This window comes from Hylobates moloch, unplaced genomic scaffold (genome assembly GCF_009828535.3).
Source record: "Hylobates moloch isolate HMO894 unplaced genomic scaffold, HMol_V3 SCAFFOLD_9, whole genome shotgun sequence".
Classification (NCBI taxonomy): Eukaryota; Metazoa; Chordata; class Mammalia; order Primates; family Hylobatidae; genus Hylobates; species Hylobates moloch.
This window is the reverse complement of record NW_026652284.1, coordinates 22,976,492-22,997,362: the sequence shown is the minus strand read 5'-3', so window position 1 is coordinate 22,997,362 and position 20,871 is coordinate 22,976,492. Positions and strand designations below refer to the sequence as shown.

The 20,871-nt window shown below is 45.8% G+C and overlaps 1 protein-coding gene across 1 annotated transcript in view; it reads right to left on the bottom strand.

Annotated features, from left to right (window-relative positions):
• Positions 1-17,255, bottom strand: part of CLIC4 (chloride intracellular channel 4) — a 94,484-nt gene extending 77,229 nt beyond the window's left edge. The window contains exon 1 of the mRNA XM_032759356.2: positions 16,978-17,255. Within this exon, the coding sequence (XP_032615247.1) occupies positions 16,978-17,049 (72 nt within the window). The 5' untranslated portion in view covers positions 17,050-17,255. The remainder of the gene's footprint in view (positions 1-16,977) is intronic.
• Positions 17,256-20,871: the final 3,616 nt, after the last annotated feature.

Here is a 20,871-nt window from a genome sequence, read left to right as displayed (position 1 = left end):
CATAGTGCTGGGATTATAGGTGTGAGCTACCACATCCAGCCTCATACACTTTAAATACCAAATATTATATGTGTGTGTGTATGTCATATATACATATATGTCATCAAGTATGACATATATATCATCAAGTCCCAAATGTCTCTATCCTGCCTAGACTTCTTTCTGAACAGATCTGTATATCCAACTTTCTACCAACATCTCCATTTGACATCTCAGCCATCTTATACTCAACAAGTCAAAACTTGAACTCTGTCTGCTCCTCCTCCCTCTCCATGAACGGCAACTCTTGACCAGTGACTCTAATTACAAACCCAAGTCATTTCTCACACTTTTCTCTCTCACATACCTCCTTATATATCTTCCTATTGACACTACTTCCAAAATCTATCTCAAATCCATTCTCTCCTCTCCATCACCTCCCTAATCCAAGTCACCATCACCTTTCTTGATTGCAATGGCCTCCAAATAGTTGTCCTTATTGCCACTCTTGCCTCCCTTAAATTCATTTTCCACAGAGCCAGGCTACTCATCTTAAGATGTAACTCTAATTCTGAAGCTCCCTCACTTAAACCCATCTGAGAACTGCCATTTCTACTAAGGACAAAATTCGCACGATATACAACGCCCTCCATGATGTGGCCCCTGTCAATCCCTCACTCTACTGCTCACTTTTGTTCTCTATTTTCCAGTCACACCCTTAATTGACTATTTCCAGCCTTTACACATGCTGATTCCTTCAACCTAGAATGCTTTTCCCCTCATTCTAATTACTACTCATCCTACATGTCATTTTCTCAGAAAAGCTCTCACTGAGCCTCCATCTAAATTGGGTTTCCTGTCATTCTTTCTCAAGTTGCCCTGTTCTTTTCTTTGATATAATAACATACTGTCCTTATTTATATGTTTCTTTAACATATGCCTCTCCAAGTAGACAACAGGTTTTATGAGGTATTAACAAATTTGAATTTAACATGTCAAAAAACTAAACTCCCGATCTCCTCCCCACTAGAATTAGCCCTTCCCACGGCCTTTTCCACCTCAGTTAATGACAACTCCATCATTCTGGTTGTTCAGAACAAAAATCTCAGAATCATCTTCAACTCCTTTCTCTCACATTCCACATCCAGTCCATCAGGAAATTCTGTTGTCTACATCTTAGAAATATATCCAGAATCCAGCAACTTCCCACCTTATTCCAAGCCACCATCATCTCGTGCCCGGATTACTGGAAAAGTCACCTCTAATTAGTCTCCCTGCTTCTGACCTTGCCTTCCTAATTGTCATTCTCCACAGGGATAACGGAATGCCCCGTTAAACTGAAAATAGCACCCCCTATCATTGTCAATACTCCTTAACCTACTTCAAAAAATTTCCTTAACCTACTTCATTTTCTTCACAGCATTTAAACACCAGCATTTATCGTTTGCCTCCCTCAACTGAATATGACTGCCATAATGACGGGAACTTTGTTCACTAGGTGCATCCAAGCACCTAGAACGGTGTCTTAATAGTTGTTAAATGAATGAAAGAAGAACAGATATTATTCTGGCAAGCAGAAATTGGGGGCAGGGAGACGGTAGAAAAGCCAAAAGTATATCAAGTGAAAGAAATACCAGCAAAAGTCTTCCATGAAGGCAGAGAAGTGCAGGGCATGCTTAAGACCAATCTAGATAGAATATGAGGCATATCTGCAGCTGCGGTGGGGTTAAGAGTGGAAATACAAGTTAGATCAATGCCAGATCAAAGATTTTGTATCTAATTCAATAAACAACTAGGGAAACTAGATCTATTTAAGATTTTCTCTTTTTTTTTTTTTTTTGAGATGGAGTCTCCCTCTGTCACTGGAGTGCAGTGGTGCAATCTAGGCTCACTGCAACCTCTGCCTCCCAGGTTCAAGCGATTCTCCTACCTCAGCCTCCCAAGTAGCTGAGATTACAGGCACCCGCTACCATGCCTGGCTAATTTTTTGTAGTCTTAGTAGAGACAGGGTTTCCCCATGTTGGCCAGGCTGGTCTCAAACTCCTGACCTCAGCTGATCCACCTGCCTCAGCCTCCCAAAGTGCTGGGATTACAGGCATGAGCCACCGCATCTGGCCCATATTTAAAATTTGAGGCAAGAAGTATCCGTTTTATTTTAGATAGATCAAAATTAGCAGATATAACACGCAACTAATTATTGAGGGAAAAGATAAAAGTTTGTTTTGGTTTGGTTTTTTTGGAGACACGGTCTCACTCTGTGGCCCAGGCTGGAGTGCAGTGACACGATTATGGATTACTACTCACTGTGGCCTCAACCTCCCAAGGTTCAGGTGATCCAACTGCCTCAGCCCGCAAGCAACTGGCAATACAGGCACGCGCCACCACACCCAGATTTTTGTGTTTTTGCAAAACACAAAAAGATAGGGTTTCACCACGTTGCAGAGGCTGGTCTTGAACTCCTGGACTCAAGCGATCCACCCACCTTGGCCTCCCAAAATGCTGGGATTACAGGTGTGAGTCACCATGCCTGGTCAAAAGGTTCTTTAAACAACTGATAATTAGCAGTGTAATAGATTCAGTAATACTAGCAACTCTTAAACTGTTAGAATACAACACAAACATTTAACTCATCTCTAAATCAATTATCTCATTTAATTTCCCACTTAAATCATTTCTTAAGCTTTTATTTCAGATAGAATAAAAAAGTGCATGAGACAAAAAAAAAAAGTCACGTATTGTATAGGAAAAAGATGGTGCTAAGAACCTACCACCATCGACCATGGCTCATTTACTCACCATCTGACTGTCTACTTGGTTATAATGAGAGCTCCTTGAAGACAAGGGGCTCATTCTTACTCCTTTACCTCTCCAGCACTTAGTGCATGGAAAGTATTCAATTGATGTTTGCTTCTATTATGATCCCCTATACTGTGCTCAACTGTTCCTAGGCAAAGACTGGTTTCTTATTATACTTGAACTATAAAATGAACATATCTTACCTATTACATAGATATTGAAGGAAGAAATTAACACTGAAAAATAACTTTCATTTTTAGAATAGATTTCTCCTAAAAAGCACAAGAGGAGGATCTACCTTCAAACCATTTAATCAATATCCATTCTAGGTGATGGCACATTTCATGTTATACTTTCATGACCTGCTTTCTTCCACCAAAGATCAAATGTTCTAAGGAAGATATAGGCAAAATCTGAGTTTCTTTTATAAAACCTAAATAAATTTTCTTTAAACCAACTCAATTCAACACACGTTACATATCAGATCAGCCCTCATTCTTCACTCATTCAAGTATTCTGTCATGAAGAGCATTAAAATATTATATATAAATTCTCAATAATTCATGCAAGCAAAAATAAAAAAATAAAAATAAAAATAAATAAATAATAATTCATGCAAACTTATAAAAAAAAAGACTAAGGGCTGGGCATGGTGGCTCACGCCTGTAATCCCAGAACTTTGGGGAGGCCAAGGCGGGCAGATCACCAGAGGTCAGGAGTTCAAGATCAGCCCGGCGAACAATGGCGAAACCCTGTCTCTACTAAAAATACAAAAATAAGCCAGGCATGGTGGTACATGTCTCTAGTCCCAGCTACTCGGGAGGCTGAGGCAAGAGAATCACTTGAACCAGGAGGTGGAGGTTGCGGTGAGCCGAGATCACACCAGTGCACCCCAGCCTGGGCGACAGAGTGAGACTCTGCCTCAAAAAAAAAAAAAATAATAATCTGAGTGTGGTGGCAGGCGCCTGTAATCCCAGCTATTTGGGAGGCTAAGGCAGGAGAATCGCTTGAACCCGGGAGGCAGAGGTTGCAGTGAGCTGAGATTGAACCACTGCACTCTAGCTGGGGAGAAAGAACGAGGAAAAAAAAAAAAAAGACTAGGACATAAAATAACAACAACTGTTTCTAGTTAAGGGGTTGTAAGTAATTTTTACTTTATTTATGCTTTTCTATTGTTTTCTAAGTTGTCTAGAGTAAATACATATAGCTTTTATAACTGAAAAAAAGACACTTTTTTAAAAAGAGCATAATACACACAATGAATATACTAGAAAGCAGAAGGAAATGACATTAACTTTTCAAACTTAGGACCAATATTTAAACTAAAACAGAGAAAGGCTAAATAGGGCTGGGCATGGTGGCTCACGCCTGTAATCCCAGCACTTTGAGAGGCTGAGGTGGGAGAATTGCTTGTGCCCTGGAGTTTGAGACCAGCCTGGGCAACACTGAGAAACCCCATCTCTACAAAAAGCAGCCAAGCACGGTGGCGCGTGCCTGTGGTCCCAGCTACTTGGAAGGCTGATGAGCCCAGGAGGTTGGGGTTGCAGTGCTTGCACCAGTGCACTCCAGCCTGGGCCACAGAGCAAGACTGTCTCAAAAAAAAAAAAAGAAAAGAAAAGAAAAAAGAAGAGAAGAAAAAGAAAAAATTTCATTTCAGTCTTGGGTGCATGTTATGGTCAAGGCTTAAATTTAATTTCTTAAGTCTAATCACCTTCTTTTTTTCCTGATTAGTCTGTTTTCACAGCTACCACTTTTTCTGTTTTCCTAGGTAGCACAATAATCTAGTTTGGTTCACCTTTAGTTTTTTTGTAGAGACAGGGTCTCACTATGTTGCACAGGCTGGTCTCGAACTCCTGGGCTCAAATGATCCTCCTGCCCCAGCCTCCCAAAGTGCTGGGGTTACAGGCATGTGCCACCACGCCTGGTCCATCTTTAGTTTTTAATGAATATTCACTCTTGTAATCCACCACCTGTTCTCTACTTCCAAAATAAAGTAACTGGTTGCTAGCAGAAGAAAACATGCAGAGAATTCACAAATCCTTAAAAGTTCTTAAGGCCAGGTGCAGTGGCTCATGCCTGTAATCCCAGCACTTTGGGAGGCCAAGGCAGGCAGATCACCTAAGGTCAAGAGTTCAAGATCAGCCTACCCAACATGGTGAAACCCCGTCTCTACTAAAAATACAAAAACTAGGCCAGGCGCGGTGGCTCACGCCTGTAATCCCAGCACTTTGGGAGGCCGAGGCAGGTGGATTACCTGAGGTCCAGAGTTACAGACCAGCCTGACCAACATGGAGAAACCCCGTCTCTACTAAAAATACAAAATTAGGTGGGTGTGGTGGTGCATGCCTATAATCTCAGCTACTTGGGAGGCTGAGGCAGGAGAACTGCTTGAACCTAGGAGGCGGAGGTTGCGGTGAGCAGAGATCGTGCCATTGCACTCCAGCCTGGGAAACAAGAGCGAAACTCCACCTCAAATAAAAAAAAAAAAAAAAACTAGCCAGGCATGGTGGTGGGTGTCTATAATCCCAGCTACTCAGGAGGCTGAGGCAGGAGAATCGCTTGAACCCGAGAGGTGGAGGCTGCAGTGAGCCAAGATCACGCCACTATACTCCAGCCTAGGCAACAGAGTGAGACTCCATTTCAAAAAAAAAAAGTTCTTAATTATCTCAGCTTTCATCTGATTGTTTGGTTTTGTATTCTCCAATATTTGTTCAGATTCTCTTTTTTCTTCTCCCACATACACAAATAGCTATGCTGCACAGTGGTAAAATTCAATACTTAAGTTATTACAGGTGATCGACATTTTTACAACTATATTATAATGAGAACTAAATCTTTTCATAAGAATGAGTTAGTCACATGTAAGCTGGAAGTAATAATTTTGTTACCAAAAAAAGAGAAAGAAAACCTGTCATACTCCTAGTTTATTTCAGCTTCAAGAAACAGCTTGTATTTCAACTTCAAGAAAAGCAAAGAAACCTATGAAAGGATGCTTAAAGGTACAAAATATATGCATGTTGACCTCAGGTCCATTCCTGGCCCTGGTTCTAATAGTCACTTTTTCAAAATGTTAGTGTTAGCAGGGCACGGTGGCTCACGCCTGTAATTCCAGCACTTTGGAAGGCTGAGGCAGGCGGATCACGAGATCAAGAGATCGAGACCATCCTGGCCAACATGGTGAAACCCCATCTCTACTAAAAAATACAAAAAATTAGCTGGGCGTGGTGGCACGTGCCTGTAGTCCCAGCTACTCGGGAGGCTGAGGCAGGAGAATCGCTTGAAACCAAGAGGCGGAGGTTGCAGTGAGCCGATATCGCACCACTGCACTCCAGCCTGGGCAACAAGAGCAAAACTCCATCTCAAAAAAAAAAAAAAAAGTTAAAATTTAAGATACTCCTAGTCTACATTTGATACAATTTTCAAATACAGTCTTATTTATCCGCATGAAGTTGTCACTTTCATAAATTAGACTAATACATTATCCTGGGTTTTTTTTTCTTTTTTTAATTTTGTTTTTTGTGGTTTTATTTTAAATAAAGGAAGAAACAGAAACCATATAAGGCTAATTATATGGATAGTTCTTTTCTTTTTTTTTTTTTTTTTTTAAGAGATAGGCTTTCCATCTGTCACTCAGGCCAGAGTGCAGTGGCACAATCATAGCTCACTGCAGCCTTGAACTTCTAGGCTTAAGTGATCCTCTGGCCTCAGCCTGCCAAAGCTAGGTCTAGAAGCACTCACCACCACCACTACACCAGACCAATTTTTTTTTTTTTTTTTGAGACAGGGTCTCACTCTGTCGCCCAGGCTGGAGTGCAGTGGTGTGATCTTAGTTCACTGCAACCTCCGCCTCCCGGGTTCAAGAGATTCTCCTGCCTCAGCCTCCTGAGTAGCTGGGATTACAGACGTGCACCATCATGCCTAGCTAATTTTTATATTTTTAGTAGAGACGGGGCCAGGAGTGGTAGCTCATGCCTGTAATCCCAGTACTTTGGGAGGCCGAGGCAGGCAGATCAGGAGGTCAGGAGTTCAAGACAAGCCTGAACAACATGGTGAAACCCCATCTCTACTAAAAATACAAAAATTTAGTTTTTATAGAGATGAGGTCTCACTATTTTGCCCAGGCGCCCACCACCATGCCCAGCTAACTTTTGTATTTTTAGTAGAGACAGGGATTCACCATGTTGGCCAGGCTGGCCTCGAACTCCTGACCTCAGGCGATCCGCTCACCTTGGTCTCCCAAAGTGCTGGGATTACAGGTATGAGCCACCGCAGAGGGCCTATAATTGTTATTTCTTATTTTTTACACCAATATCTAGAACTGACCACTGAGAGATAAGAGGCAAGTCTCGAAATAGACAATATAATTAAAAGCCACAAGAAAATTCACCAGCTGATGCCCTAAATTACATTTACATGTCTTAAATCATCCTTGGACAATAGGTAACCATGACCTAATGTTATTTTCCTTCAGAAAGTCCCTTTCCATTCTCTATACAAGCGTCTAAAATGGGCAAACCCATCCTAGCTTACTCCTTTACTTGACCAAAATCTTAACTCATGCCTTAATCACACTTCCCATCCTGCCTAACACATTTTCCTTTTATGGACTCACAATTCCCTATTCAGGGGACATCGGAACACAGAGGCTCCACAGCTCTAATGAAACAGGAAGCGGGAAAGGATGGCTCACCATCCTTACTTACTGGCTTCTAGGCACCTCTGCAGGCATCTTCCCAAACCAACTGTGACTTTTCGTGACAGCCAGGTTCTTCTCCCAATTGCCTCTTTCATAGCTATCATTATTCATACTCTGTTAAGCTTTTCGTGTACTCAGTCTCCTAGGCTCAAAGCCTCCTGCCTCTTCCCCATTCTAGGCTCCTTTCTCACAGGTTTTTACATTAAACCAAAATCATCAACTTTGGCCTTTGCCAAAAGTAGCATTGTTAGGTCTTCAGGAACAGCTCAGGCAAAAAGTTAAAATAATAGGTTTTCATTAACTTGATACTTTACATTCATTTCTGTCTCCTGAATTTTCCCCCCCCCCGGAAACCTCAAATGAATGGCAAATCAATTAGATTCAAGGTAATATTGTCTGAATATTGAGTTAGCTTTTGTTAATTACCAGAACAAAGTTTTCAGCATCATTTCCTATAGAAAATTTCATTTTTTTCTGTTTGAAAAAACAAAGACGGGGGGAAGTTTGAAGTCTGCCCTTGAAACAATATAAAGAATTCCTGCTTTAAACTGTCAAAACAGCCCATCTGTACAATCCATTTGCACCTTCCCAAGTGCCACTGAAAAGTTATTGGACAGCAATCCAAAAACACAGGAAAGTGTGGGGAGAATGAAAAAGGCTAGGAAAATGTATACATTAACAAAAACCCAAGTTAGGTTTTAAAAGTCTCATCCTCAACTTTTTTTTTTTTTTTTTTTTTGAGTCGGAGTCTTGCTCTGTCGCCCAGGCTGGAGTGCAGTGGCGCAATCTCGGCTCACCGCAACCTCCACCTCCTGGGTTCACGCCATTCTCCTGCCTCAGCCTCTCCCAGTAGCTGGGACTACAGGTGCCCGCCACCACGCCCGGCTAATTTTTTTTGTATTTTTAGTAGAGGCGGGGTTTCACTGTGGTCTCGATCTCCTGACCTCGTGATCCGCCCACCTCGGCCTCCCAAAGTGCTGGGATTAGAAGCGTGAGCCACCGCGCCCGGCCTCATCCTCAACTTTTAAATAACTTGTCTCCTTGGCACTATAGATCTGCATCACTCCTGGTTCCTTCTTAGGTATCAATCTACCAATTGTTTCCTGCATAAGAAGCTTCCACATGATATCAAAACTCACATTCCCAATTCTTGGCTATTCCAAACCCACCTATTCATCTCCTTTTTCAAGGTCAAGTTTAAGCCTCCTTCCAACTTTCCCCACGTCTCCTAGCCCTACTTAATGTGAGCCCCACTTGACTCTTTAAGCATGGACCATCTTGTATTGTTTTCTTTCCAATAAAATTTGTAAACCTAAAGAAATTAACTGTTTAATAATTTCTTATATCTTCCATAGTACTTAACTCAGTATTAGCACTTAGTTCATGCCGGTACATTCTTTAAGTCATAGTTAATAATAACTAGAAGAGACCTTAGTGATCATCTAGCCCAAGCCCTTCTTTTATACCTTGCTTATATAAAGTATTGTTGACTCTAAGAATTCCACTATTTACTTCTTTTAGAACAGTGGTTCTTAGCCTTGGTTTATGAATTTCCAGAAAAAAAGCCTCACATTAGAATTTTTTACTGTAATTTCAAGGATTTACAGAACTCCCTGATCCTACTAATAGAGCCCGCATTTAAAAATAATATACTACTAGGCTGGGCGCGGTGGCTCACGCCTGTAATCCCAGCACTTTGGGAGGCCAAGGTGGGCAGATCACGAGGTCAGGAGATCGAGATCATCCTGACCAACATGGTGAAACCCCATCTCTACTAAAAATACAAAAATTAGCTGGGCATGGTGGCACGTGCCTGTAGTCCCAGCTACTCCAGAGGCTGAGGCAGGAGAATCGCTTGAACCCAGGAGGCAGAGGTTTGCAGTGAGCCAAGATTGCGCCACTGCATTCCAGTCTGGCGACAGAGCGAGACTCCGTCTCAAAAAATAATAATAATAATAAACTATTATCAATGACAAAAGCAGGTGTTTACTATGTGTCAAGCACTCTTCCTAAAGTTTTACATAGGATGGTATATGGTTAGACCACACTTGCCAGCCTCTCTTGCAGATGAAGCTATGTGATTAAGTTCTCTCCAGTAGAATGTGACCGGAAGTAACAGGTAGAACTTCTGGGCTGGGGCCCTTAAGATGTGCTTCCTCCATGTTTTCCACCCCCCACTGGCAGCAGACAGTACTTGTCACCCACCAACTTTGACAATTCAGAAGAGGACAATGCTCTGGGCGTTAGTGGACAAATAAGCTAGAAAGAGCCCGGGTCCCTTAATGACTCTGAGGAGGAAAGCCACCCTAACATCTAAGACATTCTCCTGGACTGAGGGGTGAGAAATAAACTTCCATCATATTTGAACCACTGTTTGTGGGGGGATAACTTATTACAGCAACTTAAACTACCCTAACTAATATGCACAGATTAACAGTTTTAATCCCCTCAGTAACCATATAAAATTGTTATTAGAAGTTAGGAAACTGAAGCACTGAGAGCTTAAAAACTTGTCTGACATACTAGAAGCCAGATTCAAGTCAAGCAGTCTGGCTCCAGAGTCCATGCCCATTAGGAACCTCTGCCAAATATCTCAAAAGAAACAGACTCTTATGTGTTATGCCACCCTGCACCAGATTAACTTTTTACAAACACCACCCCAATCCCAGCAGCTTGGTGACTACTTGCTGACAGTGATCATCCCAATTCACAGTGGCACAACAACAAATTTAAATTCCAGCCCATAAAACTGAACTCCGCAAAGGGATTACTTTCTGTTTTTTGATGTGATTGTTTTTGAGACAGAGTCTTGCTCTTGTCCGTCAGGCTGGAGTGCAATGGCACAATCTCAGCTCACTGCAATCTCCGCCTCCCGAGTTCAAGTGATTCTCCTGCCTCAGACTCCTGAGTAGCTGGGATTACAGGCACCCGCCACCATGCCCGGCTAATTTTTGTATTTTTAGTAGAGATGGGGTTTCGCCATGTTGGCCAGGCTGGATGGAGAAACCCCATCTCTACTACTCTCATTTGTGGTTCAAGAGTTAATACTTAGTTTTACCCAAACAAAAATCTTGGTTCCCCAAATTCTGGACATAGCCAAGAAGAAACACTAGTAAATATATAAAAGACTGGCACAGTGGCTGCCTGTAATCCCAGCACTTTGGGAGGCCGAGGCGGGTGGATCACTAGGTGAGGGTTTCAAGACCAGCCTGGCCAACATAGTGAAACCCCGTCTATACTAAAAATACAAATTAGCTCCTCGTCTCTACTAAAAATACAAAAAATTAGCTGGCCATGGTGGCGGGTGCCTGTAACCCCAGCTACTCGGGAGTCTGCGGCAGGAGAATCGCTTGAACTCGGGAGGCAGAAGTTGCAGTGAGCCAAGATCGTGCCACTGCACTCCAGCCTGGGTAACAGTGCAAGACCCCATCTCGAAAAAAAAAAAAAAAAAAAAAAAAAGACTGAAAGTATTAAATGGAGAAAAAAACAGGTGAGTAGATAAAATTACACTGGGTTTGGAGACTGGAGGCTAGAGAAAACAGGATGAAGAACCATGCTTTGATGCTCTAACCATCGGGATCTCAGTAAGTGGTTTCTAATTCCAAAGCATGGTAGAGACATACATTGACAACAAAATGCTCGACAACAGAATTCTCTGAAAGAAGGGAGCAATTCTCATTTCAAACATTTGGCATCCTCTTAAGTTGCAGGCACTCTGAACCATATGCACACCCTATCCTCAAAGAATTTACTGCCTATCTAGTAGGGGAGACTTGCATATAAATATATATTCATACAAAATTATACACAACTAGCATTTATTTGCTTACTGTGTACTAGACATTGTTCTAAGATTGTTGCATACTACATATATTAATTTATCCCATAAGACTGTTCTACTAATATCCCAACTGTGCAGATGTGGCACAGAGAGGTTTAAGTGATGTATCCTGGGATACACAATTAGTAACTGGACATATTGGATTAGAAACCCAGGCAGTAAGTCGGGCTCGATGGCTCACGCCTGTAATCCCAGCACTTTTGGAGGCCAAAGCAGGCGGATACCCTGAGGTCAGGAGTTCGAGACAAGCCTGACCAACATGAAGAAACCCCGTCTTTACTAAAAATACAAAACTAGCCAGGCATGGTGGCGTGCGCCTGTAGTCCCAGCCACTCGGGAAGTGGAGGGGTAACAAGAGCGAAACTCCGTCTTAAAAAAAAAAAAAAGAAAGAAAGAAAGAAACCCAGATTATAAGGGACCTTATGCCCTTGCTAAAAGGTCAGAAAATACCGTTATCTGTTGGTGGTTCCCAGCTGAAAATACATACAGCTACCAGGCTCCTCTGGGTGGGGTAGAGAGCATCTCCACTGTTAAGGATGATTGTCATTGTAAGCCTTTTTTTTCCCCCCGAGACAGGGTCTTGCTCTGTCACCCAGATTGGAGTACAGGTACATGATCATAAGCTCACTGCAGCCTTGAACTCCTGGGCTCAAGCAATCCTCCCACCCTCAGCCTCTAGGGCTAGGGCTACAGGCGTGGGCCACCAGGCCCAGCTTAGTTACTTACCTATTTTTTCATTTATTTATTTAGAGATAGGGTCTCACCCAAGCTGGAGTGCAGTGGCACAATCACGGCTCACAGGAACCTCTGCCTCCAAGGCTAAAGGAATCCTCCCACCTCAGCTGGGACCACAAGCATGTATCATCACACCCAGCCAATTTTTTGTATTTTTTGTAGAGATGGGGTTTTGCTACGTTGTCCAGGCTGGTCTCGAACTCCTGGGCTCAAGAGATCCGCCTCCCTCAGCCTCCCAAAGTACTGGCATTACAGGCATGAGCCACCACAGCCCAGCTGCCTTTTTTACTTTTGAGAGGGCATCCTATCTATCCTTCAGATGTTGAGGGTAAAACAAAACAAAAACAAACCAAAAAAAAACATCCTGCTGTTATACAGATGACAGGGAGTTAATGGGCTCATGGGCAGACAACTCCAAAAACTACTCACAAGGAAGGAAATGCAGCTGTGAGTTCAGTCACACTATCTGAGAAGGTGCTCATCTCTCTCTCTCTCTCTTAAATGTAAAGCTCATTGCTAGCTAGACAGGTAGGCTCAAAGCCCCATTATATCTCTTGGCCTTCCCCCTAGCACCACCACCGAATTTCTAATTTCTATACATGCTATGTGCTTCAACTGTAAATAGTTTTCTTTTTTTTTGTTTGTTTTTGAGACAGAGTCTCGCTCTGTCGCCCAGGCTGGAGTGCAGTGGCGCGATCTCGGCTCACTGCAAGCTCCGCCTCCCAGGTTCAAGCCATTCTCCTGCCTCAGCCTCTCCGAGTAGCTGGGACTACAGGCGCCCGCCACCACGCCCGGCTAATTTTTTTTTTTTTGTATTTTTAGTAGAGACGGGGTTTCACCGTGGTCTCGATCTCCTGACGTCGTAATCCGCCCGCCTCGGCCTCCCAAAGTGCTGGGATTACAAGCGTGAGCCACCGCGCCCGGCCTGCAAATAGTTTTCTTCTACAAACTCAGATACTTCTTGGCAGGTTAACACTGTTCAACATACCACTCTGGCCAACCACAGCCCCTGCACCCTCTCTACTTTCTTTTTTTTTTTTAATTTTTATTTTTTAAGATGGAGTCTCGCTCTGTCGCCCAGGCTGGAGTGCAGTGGCACCATCTCGGCTCACTGCAACCACCGCCTCCCAGGTTCAAGCAATTCTCCTGCCTCAGTCTCCCGAGTAGCTGGGATTACAGCCATGCACCACTATGCGTGGCTAATTTTTGTATTTTTAGTAGAAATGCGGTTTCGCCATGTTGGCCAGGCTGGTCTCAACCTCAAGTGATCCACCCCCCCGCCTCCCAAAGGGCTGGGATTACAGGAGTGAGCCACCACACCTGGCCCACTGCTTTCAAAATAACTATATTTACAAGGGTATTTCCCCCATTTGCATTTCCCACACATAGGTTTTGAGAAAAGATCAAGAATGCCCTTTACCACATTTTACCTGTCCTTTTTTCCCCTTTCAAACAAACTGGTCTAGGGGCCGAGCACAGAGGCTCAAGCCTGTAATCCCAGCACTTTGGGAGGCCAAGGCGGGCAGATCACTGAAGGTCAGGAGTTTGAGACCAGCCTGGCCAACATGGTGAAACCCAGTCTCTACTAAACTACAAAAATAAGCCAGGCCTAGTGGTGCATGCGCTCCTCGGAAGGTTAAGGCAGAAGAATCACTTGGGGCCGGGCGCGGTGGCTCACGCTTGTAATCCCAGCACTTTGGGAGGCCGAGGCGGGCAGATCACGAAGTCAGGAGATGGAGACCACGATGAAATCCCGTCTCTACTAAAAATACAAAAAATTAGCCGGGCGTGGTGGCGGGCGCCTGTAGTCCCAGCTACTCGGAGAGGCTGAGGCAGGAGAATGGCGTGAACCCGGGAGGCGGAGCTTGCAGTGAGCTGAGATCGCGCCACTGCACTCCAGCCTGGGCGACAGAGCGAGACTCCGTCTCAAAAAAAAAAAAAAAAAAAAGAAGAATCACTTGAACCTGGGAGGCAGAGGGTGCAGTCAGCTGAGATCGCACCACTGCACACCAGCACACCAGCAGCCAGGGTGACAGAGCGAGACATCATCTCAAAAAAAAAAAAAAAAAAAAAAAAAAAAACCTGATCTGTATCAGTGCAAAGTTTTGCCTATGTTGAATCACTGGGTAGCAGAAAACATTTATTTCACAAATGAGACAAATAAGGCTTAAAGAGTGAAAACAAACTACCTAGGGTAACCCAACCAAGGAGTAAAGAACTGTGACTTGAACCCTGATTCTCTGCCACCAAGCCCAATGAGAAAGGCTTACAACTGTGATAGGAAGGATGATTTTCAGTGGTTCTTAACACAAATATGAAAAACAGAAAGGGTATACAATCGACGCAAGTTTGGAAAACTGCACCACGCCCCTCTGCTATTCTAACTGAAAGATGAAATTAATAGTAAGCAGGGCGTTAAGCATCAATCTCTTCCTAATTCAGATACTTAATTTTTCTTGTTTTCTTTGATTAGCTCCTCCAATAGAATGCTGAATAGAGCCATTAACTGATAATAACTTTATCTTTCTTTTTTTTTTTTTTTGAGACGAAGTCTCACTCTGTCGCCCAGGATGGAGTGCAGTGACTTGATTTTGGCTCACTCCAACCTTCGCCTCCCTGGTTCAAGCGATTCTCATGCCTCAGCCTCCCGAATAGCTGGGCCCACCACCATGCCTGGCTAATTTTTCTATTTTTAGTAGAGACAGGGTTTCACCATGTTGGCCAGGCTGGTCTCAAACTCCTGGCCTCAAGTGATCTCCCCATCTCAGCCTCCCAAAATGCTACAGGCGTGAGTCACCTCACCCAGCCAGATAGTAGCTTTATCTTATTCTAAGTTTAATACTGTTCCAAAGTTTCACCGTTAAGTATCATGTTTTACAGATTACTCATGGATGCACTTTTTTTGAGTTTATGGAAATTCCTTCCTATTCCTTACTCTGTAAAAATTTTTTTAACTAATCTCTGGCCCACTTGTTTCCCTTCTCCATGCTGTTTTCCACCCACCACCCTTCCTCTTTTTTTTTTTTTTTTTGAGATGGAGTCTTGCTCTGTTGCCCAGGCTGGAGTGCAGTGGCGCAGTCTCGGCTCACCACAACCTCTGCCTCCTGGGTTCAAGCAATTCTCCTGCCTCAGCCTCCCGAGTAGCTGGGACTACAGGCACGCGCCACCACGCCCAGCTAATTTTTGTATTTTTAGTAGAGACGGGGGGGTTTCACCATGGTGGCCTCGATCTCCTGACCTCGTGATCTGCCAGCCTCAGCCTCCCAAAGTGCTGGGATTACAGGCGTGAGCCACCGCGCCCGGCCTCCTTCCTTTCTTGTATTTCAGGTTCCTTCCTACATTCTACACCACTAAAAGTAACCGAAACGCTTTGATATCTGGGGGGTTATATACTTGTCTGCTGTTTCAGTTCCCTGGACCAAAAAAGAAAAAAAAATCGAAAATTGACAATTGAAAGAAAATCCTAAGGTAAACACTGTTTCAGTCATTACTGAAGACTGCAAAAGTATGCAGATTATTTCTTCTCTCCATCTCTTTTGTTTGAGACAGGGTCTTGCTCTGTCGCCCAGGCTGGAATGCAGTGGTGCGACGTGGCTCACAGCAGCCTCGACCTCCCGAGCTCAAGCGATTCTCCCACCGCAGCCTCCAGAGTAGTATAGGCGCGTAACATCGCTCCCAGCTAATTTTTGTATTTTTTTTGTAGAGACAGGGTTTCGCCATCTTGTTCAGGCTGGACTCGAACTTTTGAGCTCAAGTAATCCTCCCACCTCGGCCTCCGAAAGTGCTGCGATTACAGGCATGAGCCACCGCGCCCAGCCCTTCTTTATCTCTTAAACACACCCTGAAATGTCCTTTCTTTAAAGTAAAAACTCGGGGAAAAATAAAGAACCCAATAGTTCTAGATGACCATATACTTTCCGGTATGTTGCCTAGCTCTGAATGAGCCTGGCTTTTTAAGTAGCTGGAAGAAGCTCAGTGTTTGTTTTTTTTTTTAAGTTTTGAGGAAAAGAGCTGGATTCAGATGTTTATAACTTCGACTCTCTCCTTTGCTAAAATAAAAACTATTAAAGAGAAAAGCAAAGGAAGAGTGGTAGTATGTGTAAACAAATAAGTTCCAGGACATGAAAGCTGAAGACACAAGGGAAAACCAACCCTTTAAAGCCCAAGCAAGTTAAGAATTCTCTCCCTCAATTTGTTTCAAAACAAAAGGGCACACACAATCCTTCCCGAAGCAGCAAAGCCGGGGGGAGAAGCCAAAATGTTGCATCATACAGAACACTCCGCGCTTGAGAAACGAGAACGCCAGTAAATGCCCAAGACAGAAAAACACAAGTTGGGAATCTCGGTCTTTTCCGAAGGTCCAAGAGCACCTGCTCTTTGGTAAATTTGTTTAAGATTGCATCGAAAATTAAAGTTTCCGTTTCAGACCAGTGGGGAGCAAATGCTTTCTCAAAAACGCGTTCAAAGAAGTTCGTCTGAAAGCTCATCGGGCGGCCGGCCGCATTTCGGGCTCCGGGCGGCGGAGCGGAGCGGAGCGCTGGGGAGCGGGTGGGGCCGGGCCCCGGCGCCCGGGCGGGGGTGGTGACAAGACCCGCGCGCGCCCGGCGCTGGGGCCCCCGGGAAGGCAAGTCCCGCCCGCCGGCTCTTCCCGACCCACCCGGGCGCGGGACGCTGGTCTGGCGTCCGCCGGAGCCCGCGAGCTGGAGACGGTGGCCGCCGCCCGGGTCCCCAACCCAGACCCCTCGACTGGCCCTCGGAGGCGGGAAGGCGCGGGCGGCCCCCAGACAATGGGCCGGGGGCGCGGGAGCCCGCAGCGGGACGGGTGCTGGCGCCGAGCTGGGGCGCCTCGGGAGAGCCCCGGGACGCCGCTCCCCGCAGCCGGGAGGGCGCCGGGGGCTCGGCAGGGCGGGACCGCGAGGCAAGCGCTCACCTTGACGAAGAGCTCGATGAGGGGCTCTTTGTCCTCCTCCTTCAGCCCATTCAGCGGCATCGACAACGCCATGGCCGGCTCGGCTGCGCTCCGCGAACGGCGACGGCTGCTGCTACTGCTTCTGCTCCGGGACTGCTCCGGCTGCCGGTTCCCGCCGTGCTGCTCGCTGGACTGTCCGGCGTCGAGCTGGCCACGGCTTCAGCTCCTCAGCACCGCCCCACGCCCCCCGCGCCACTCTGAGGCAGCCGCAGCCCGAGCCGCTTCAAAGGGCTGGGAGGGGCGCTGGGGGCGGGGCCTCGGGCTGTAGGCGGGGCCAAGGCGCGGCGCCTCGGGACTCTCCGGGGAAAATAAGGCGGCAGGAGCACGGGGGCGTGGCCTCGAGCGGGGAAGGCGGCGGGACCGCTCCGGAGCCGAAGAAAGGACTTCTGCGACGCCTCAAAGCTGGTAGGGGGCGTGGCCTTGGTGGGCGGTACAAAGCTCAGGCTCGCGCGGGCGGGACCCGGGTACGCCTCTCGAGGGGACGGGTGGGGGGGAAGGGGGGGAAGTGGGGGAGGAATTCCCCAGGGGCCCGAGCCTGACACTGCCTCCCGCCGCAGCGCCTGCGCGTCCTCCGCAGCTGCTGCTGGTGCTGTGCCAGGTGACCTCATGCCTCGGCCGGCCTGAGGAAGCGAGGAGGCGCCTCCTACCCACTCCCCCGCTGCGGCACCCCAGGGCTCATCGCCCTTTCCCGCAGCGGCCACCTCCCCAACTCCCTCTATTATGCGGAGTTGCCTTTTCCAAGACAACTCACTGGAAAGTTTACATCGCCTGGGGAACACTTTTTTCTTCTGCCTCTGACTTCGTTTTTCCCTTTGACGCTCCTGATCCTTTCGATCTTGGCAGCCAGCATATTCACAAATACATATATATATATATATATATAATTTTTTTTCTTTTCTCTTGAGACAGAGTCTGGCGCGATCTCGGCTTACTGCAAACCCTGCCTCCTCGGTTCACGCCATTCTCCTGCCTCAGCCTCCCAAGTAATTGGGACTACAGGCGCCCGCCACCGCGCCCGGCTAATTTTTTGTATTTTTTGTAGAGACGGCATTTCACGGCGTTAGCCAGGATGGTCTCGATCTCCTGACCTCGTGATCCGCCCGCCTCGGCCTCCCAAAGTGCTGGGATTACAGGCGTGAGCCACCGCGCCGGGCGCATATTCACAAATATTTATGAAACCTTACTGTGTTTCAGGCTCTGAGCTAGCCCTTGGAGAGTAACAACTCCCAAAGCTCACGATCTTGAACTGCAATCTCAGTGCCTGCAGGCCACTAAGGACTCCCAAGTCGTTGTCCATCTTGTTCCCCACTGCCCACACCCATTTATTCCCCCCACCTCCCCGCCCCCGCTCACCTAGCAAATTTGAGTGTGCGTCAGAATCACCTCGGTGCTACACGCAGCCCCGCTTTATGTGTTTCCCAGATCCTCTGGGAAAAAGAGAAATCTACATCTTAGCAAGCACCAGGACAATTCTGAAGTAGGTGGTCCGCAAACCAGTTAAACTGCCCTGGGATTTAAGCCCCCGAGGGCAAGAGCTGTGCTTGCCCTGAGATTGTAGGCACCTGGTCCTAGTTTGCTGCCGTTGAGTGCCTGGGGCAAATTTCACCTCCTCTGGAAACAATTACTTGTGCCCTTTTCTGACTTTCCATAATACTTGACTCACAGCTACTCCTCCCAACTTCCCAGGTTGGGATAAATAGTGAGTTCCAGGAGGCCCAGACATGGGAGGTTTGTCTCCATATCTTCGGTGCCTAGCACATACCAGAATGTTTGAACAAATTGTATGTAGGCATGAAAATACAGTGAAACTTGCAATTTCTTCCTCTGCTAGCCCAAAGCAAGTTGCTCAAATTTTCTCGTAGAGGCTCCGTGAAAGAGCCAGTGTATCCCAGTGGTCAGGAACACATGCTCTGTAGTCTGACTGTTTAAGTTCAAATCCGACAAGGCAATGTCCTTAAAACCCCTAAGCCTCAGTTTCATTATCTAGAAGTGGACGGGGCTAATTACTGATTCTTGCCTTACCATATGTGCTGCTCCGTCAGTATGGCTGTTACCTGCATTGAGACTTATTCTGTCCCTACCACCCCTGCAGGCTAGAATGTGGCATCATATTCTACTCTCTCTATGCCCAGCTAGTTCGTTGAAAATAAATAAAAAATAAATTCTAGAAGGCTTCCCTTAGATGGGGGCTTGAATCATGAAAATCCTGAAGTGACTGACTGGACTCTGGACTGAACTCAGTGTTAATTTTTCATAGAATCATGAACTGAAGCAAAGTTTCCTTCCAGAATCCACCCTCTCTGCCCTACCAAAAAGGAACCAAATGGTGAATCAGTTCAAAGCAGATCTAAGCCAAAAAACAATTCAGCAGAAACTCAATGTGCCTGAGAATTGATCAAATTGAGGCCGGGCACAGTGGCTCATGCCTGTAATCCCAACACGTTGGGAGACCGAGGCGAGTGGATCACCTGAGGTCAGGAGTTCGAGACCAGCCTGGCCAGCATGGTGAAACCCCATCTTTACTAAAAATACAAGAATTAGCTGGGTGTGGTGACACATGCCTGTAATCCTAGCTACTCGGGAGGCTGAGGCAGGAGAATCGCTTGAACCTGGGAGGCGGAGGTTGCAGTAAGCCGAGATTGCGCCATTGCACTCCAGCCTGGACAACAAGAGCGAAACTCTGTCTCAAAAAAAAAAAAAAAAAATAGCCTATGGAGTGAGTGACTGTACCATGTTTATCCTATGGTTTCATGTACCCCTGACATAACATTTGGATTGTAACGCTCTTCCAGTCTAGGAAGCCAGGTGGTTTGTGTTTATGACTGCCCCTTCACAGGGGGTCAGGTTTTCCTCCAGTAAGCCTCCCTTGATGACACACTTTCCTCCTCCCACATCTAACTCTGTGGTGCTGCTCGCTGACTGTCTCAGCTCAAAGTTCTGCAATTTCAGCAGCAGAATGAGCTGCTATGCACATGGACTCTGGGGCCAGACTGCCTGGCTTCCAATCCTGCCTCTGTTATTTACTAACTCAGGATACTTACTTAACCTCTCTGTGCTTCATTTTCTCATCAGTAAAAATGGATCTAAATTAGTACCATTTTCTCATCTGTAAACATGGGTATAAAATTAGTACCTATTAATATTTAATAGGATCATTGATAAATTAGTCTGTGTTAAGAGCTTGGATTGTAAGTGCTCTGTAGACACTAGCTGTTGGTATTATTCCTGTCTGTCCATATTCTTGACCGGTCACTGAGCTCTCACACTGCGTGCCAGACACCTAGCTGGGTGCTTTCATATCCAATCATATTTATTCATCATGGTCTTGCAAGGCTTGATTTATTTTTTTTATTTTTTTTTATTTTTTTTTTTTGAGACGGAGTCTCACTCTGTCACACAGGTTGAAGTGCAGTGGCACAATCTCATCTCACTGCAACCTCCACCTCCCAGGTTCAAGCGATTCTCATGTCTCAGCCTCTCAAGTAGCTGGGATTACAGGCATGTGCCACTATGCCTGGCTAATTTTTGTATTTTCAGTAGAGACGGGGTTTTGCCATGTTGGCCAGACTGGTCTCAAGCTCCTGACCTTAAGTGATCCACCCGCCTTGGCCTCCCAAAGTGCTGGAATTACAGGCATGAGCCACCATGCCCAGCATTGCAAGGCATAATTTTCATTGTCCCCATTTTACAAATAAAGAAACTGAGGGCCAGGCACGGTGGCTCAAGCCTGTAATCCCAGCACTTAGGGAGGCCGAGGCAGGTGGATCACTTGAGGCCAGGAGCTCAAGACCAGCCTGGCCAACATGGTGAAATCCCATCTCTACTAAAAGCACAAAATGTAGCTGGACATGGTGG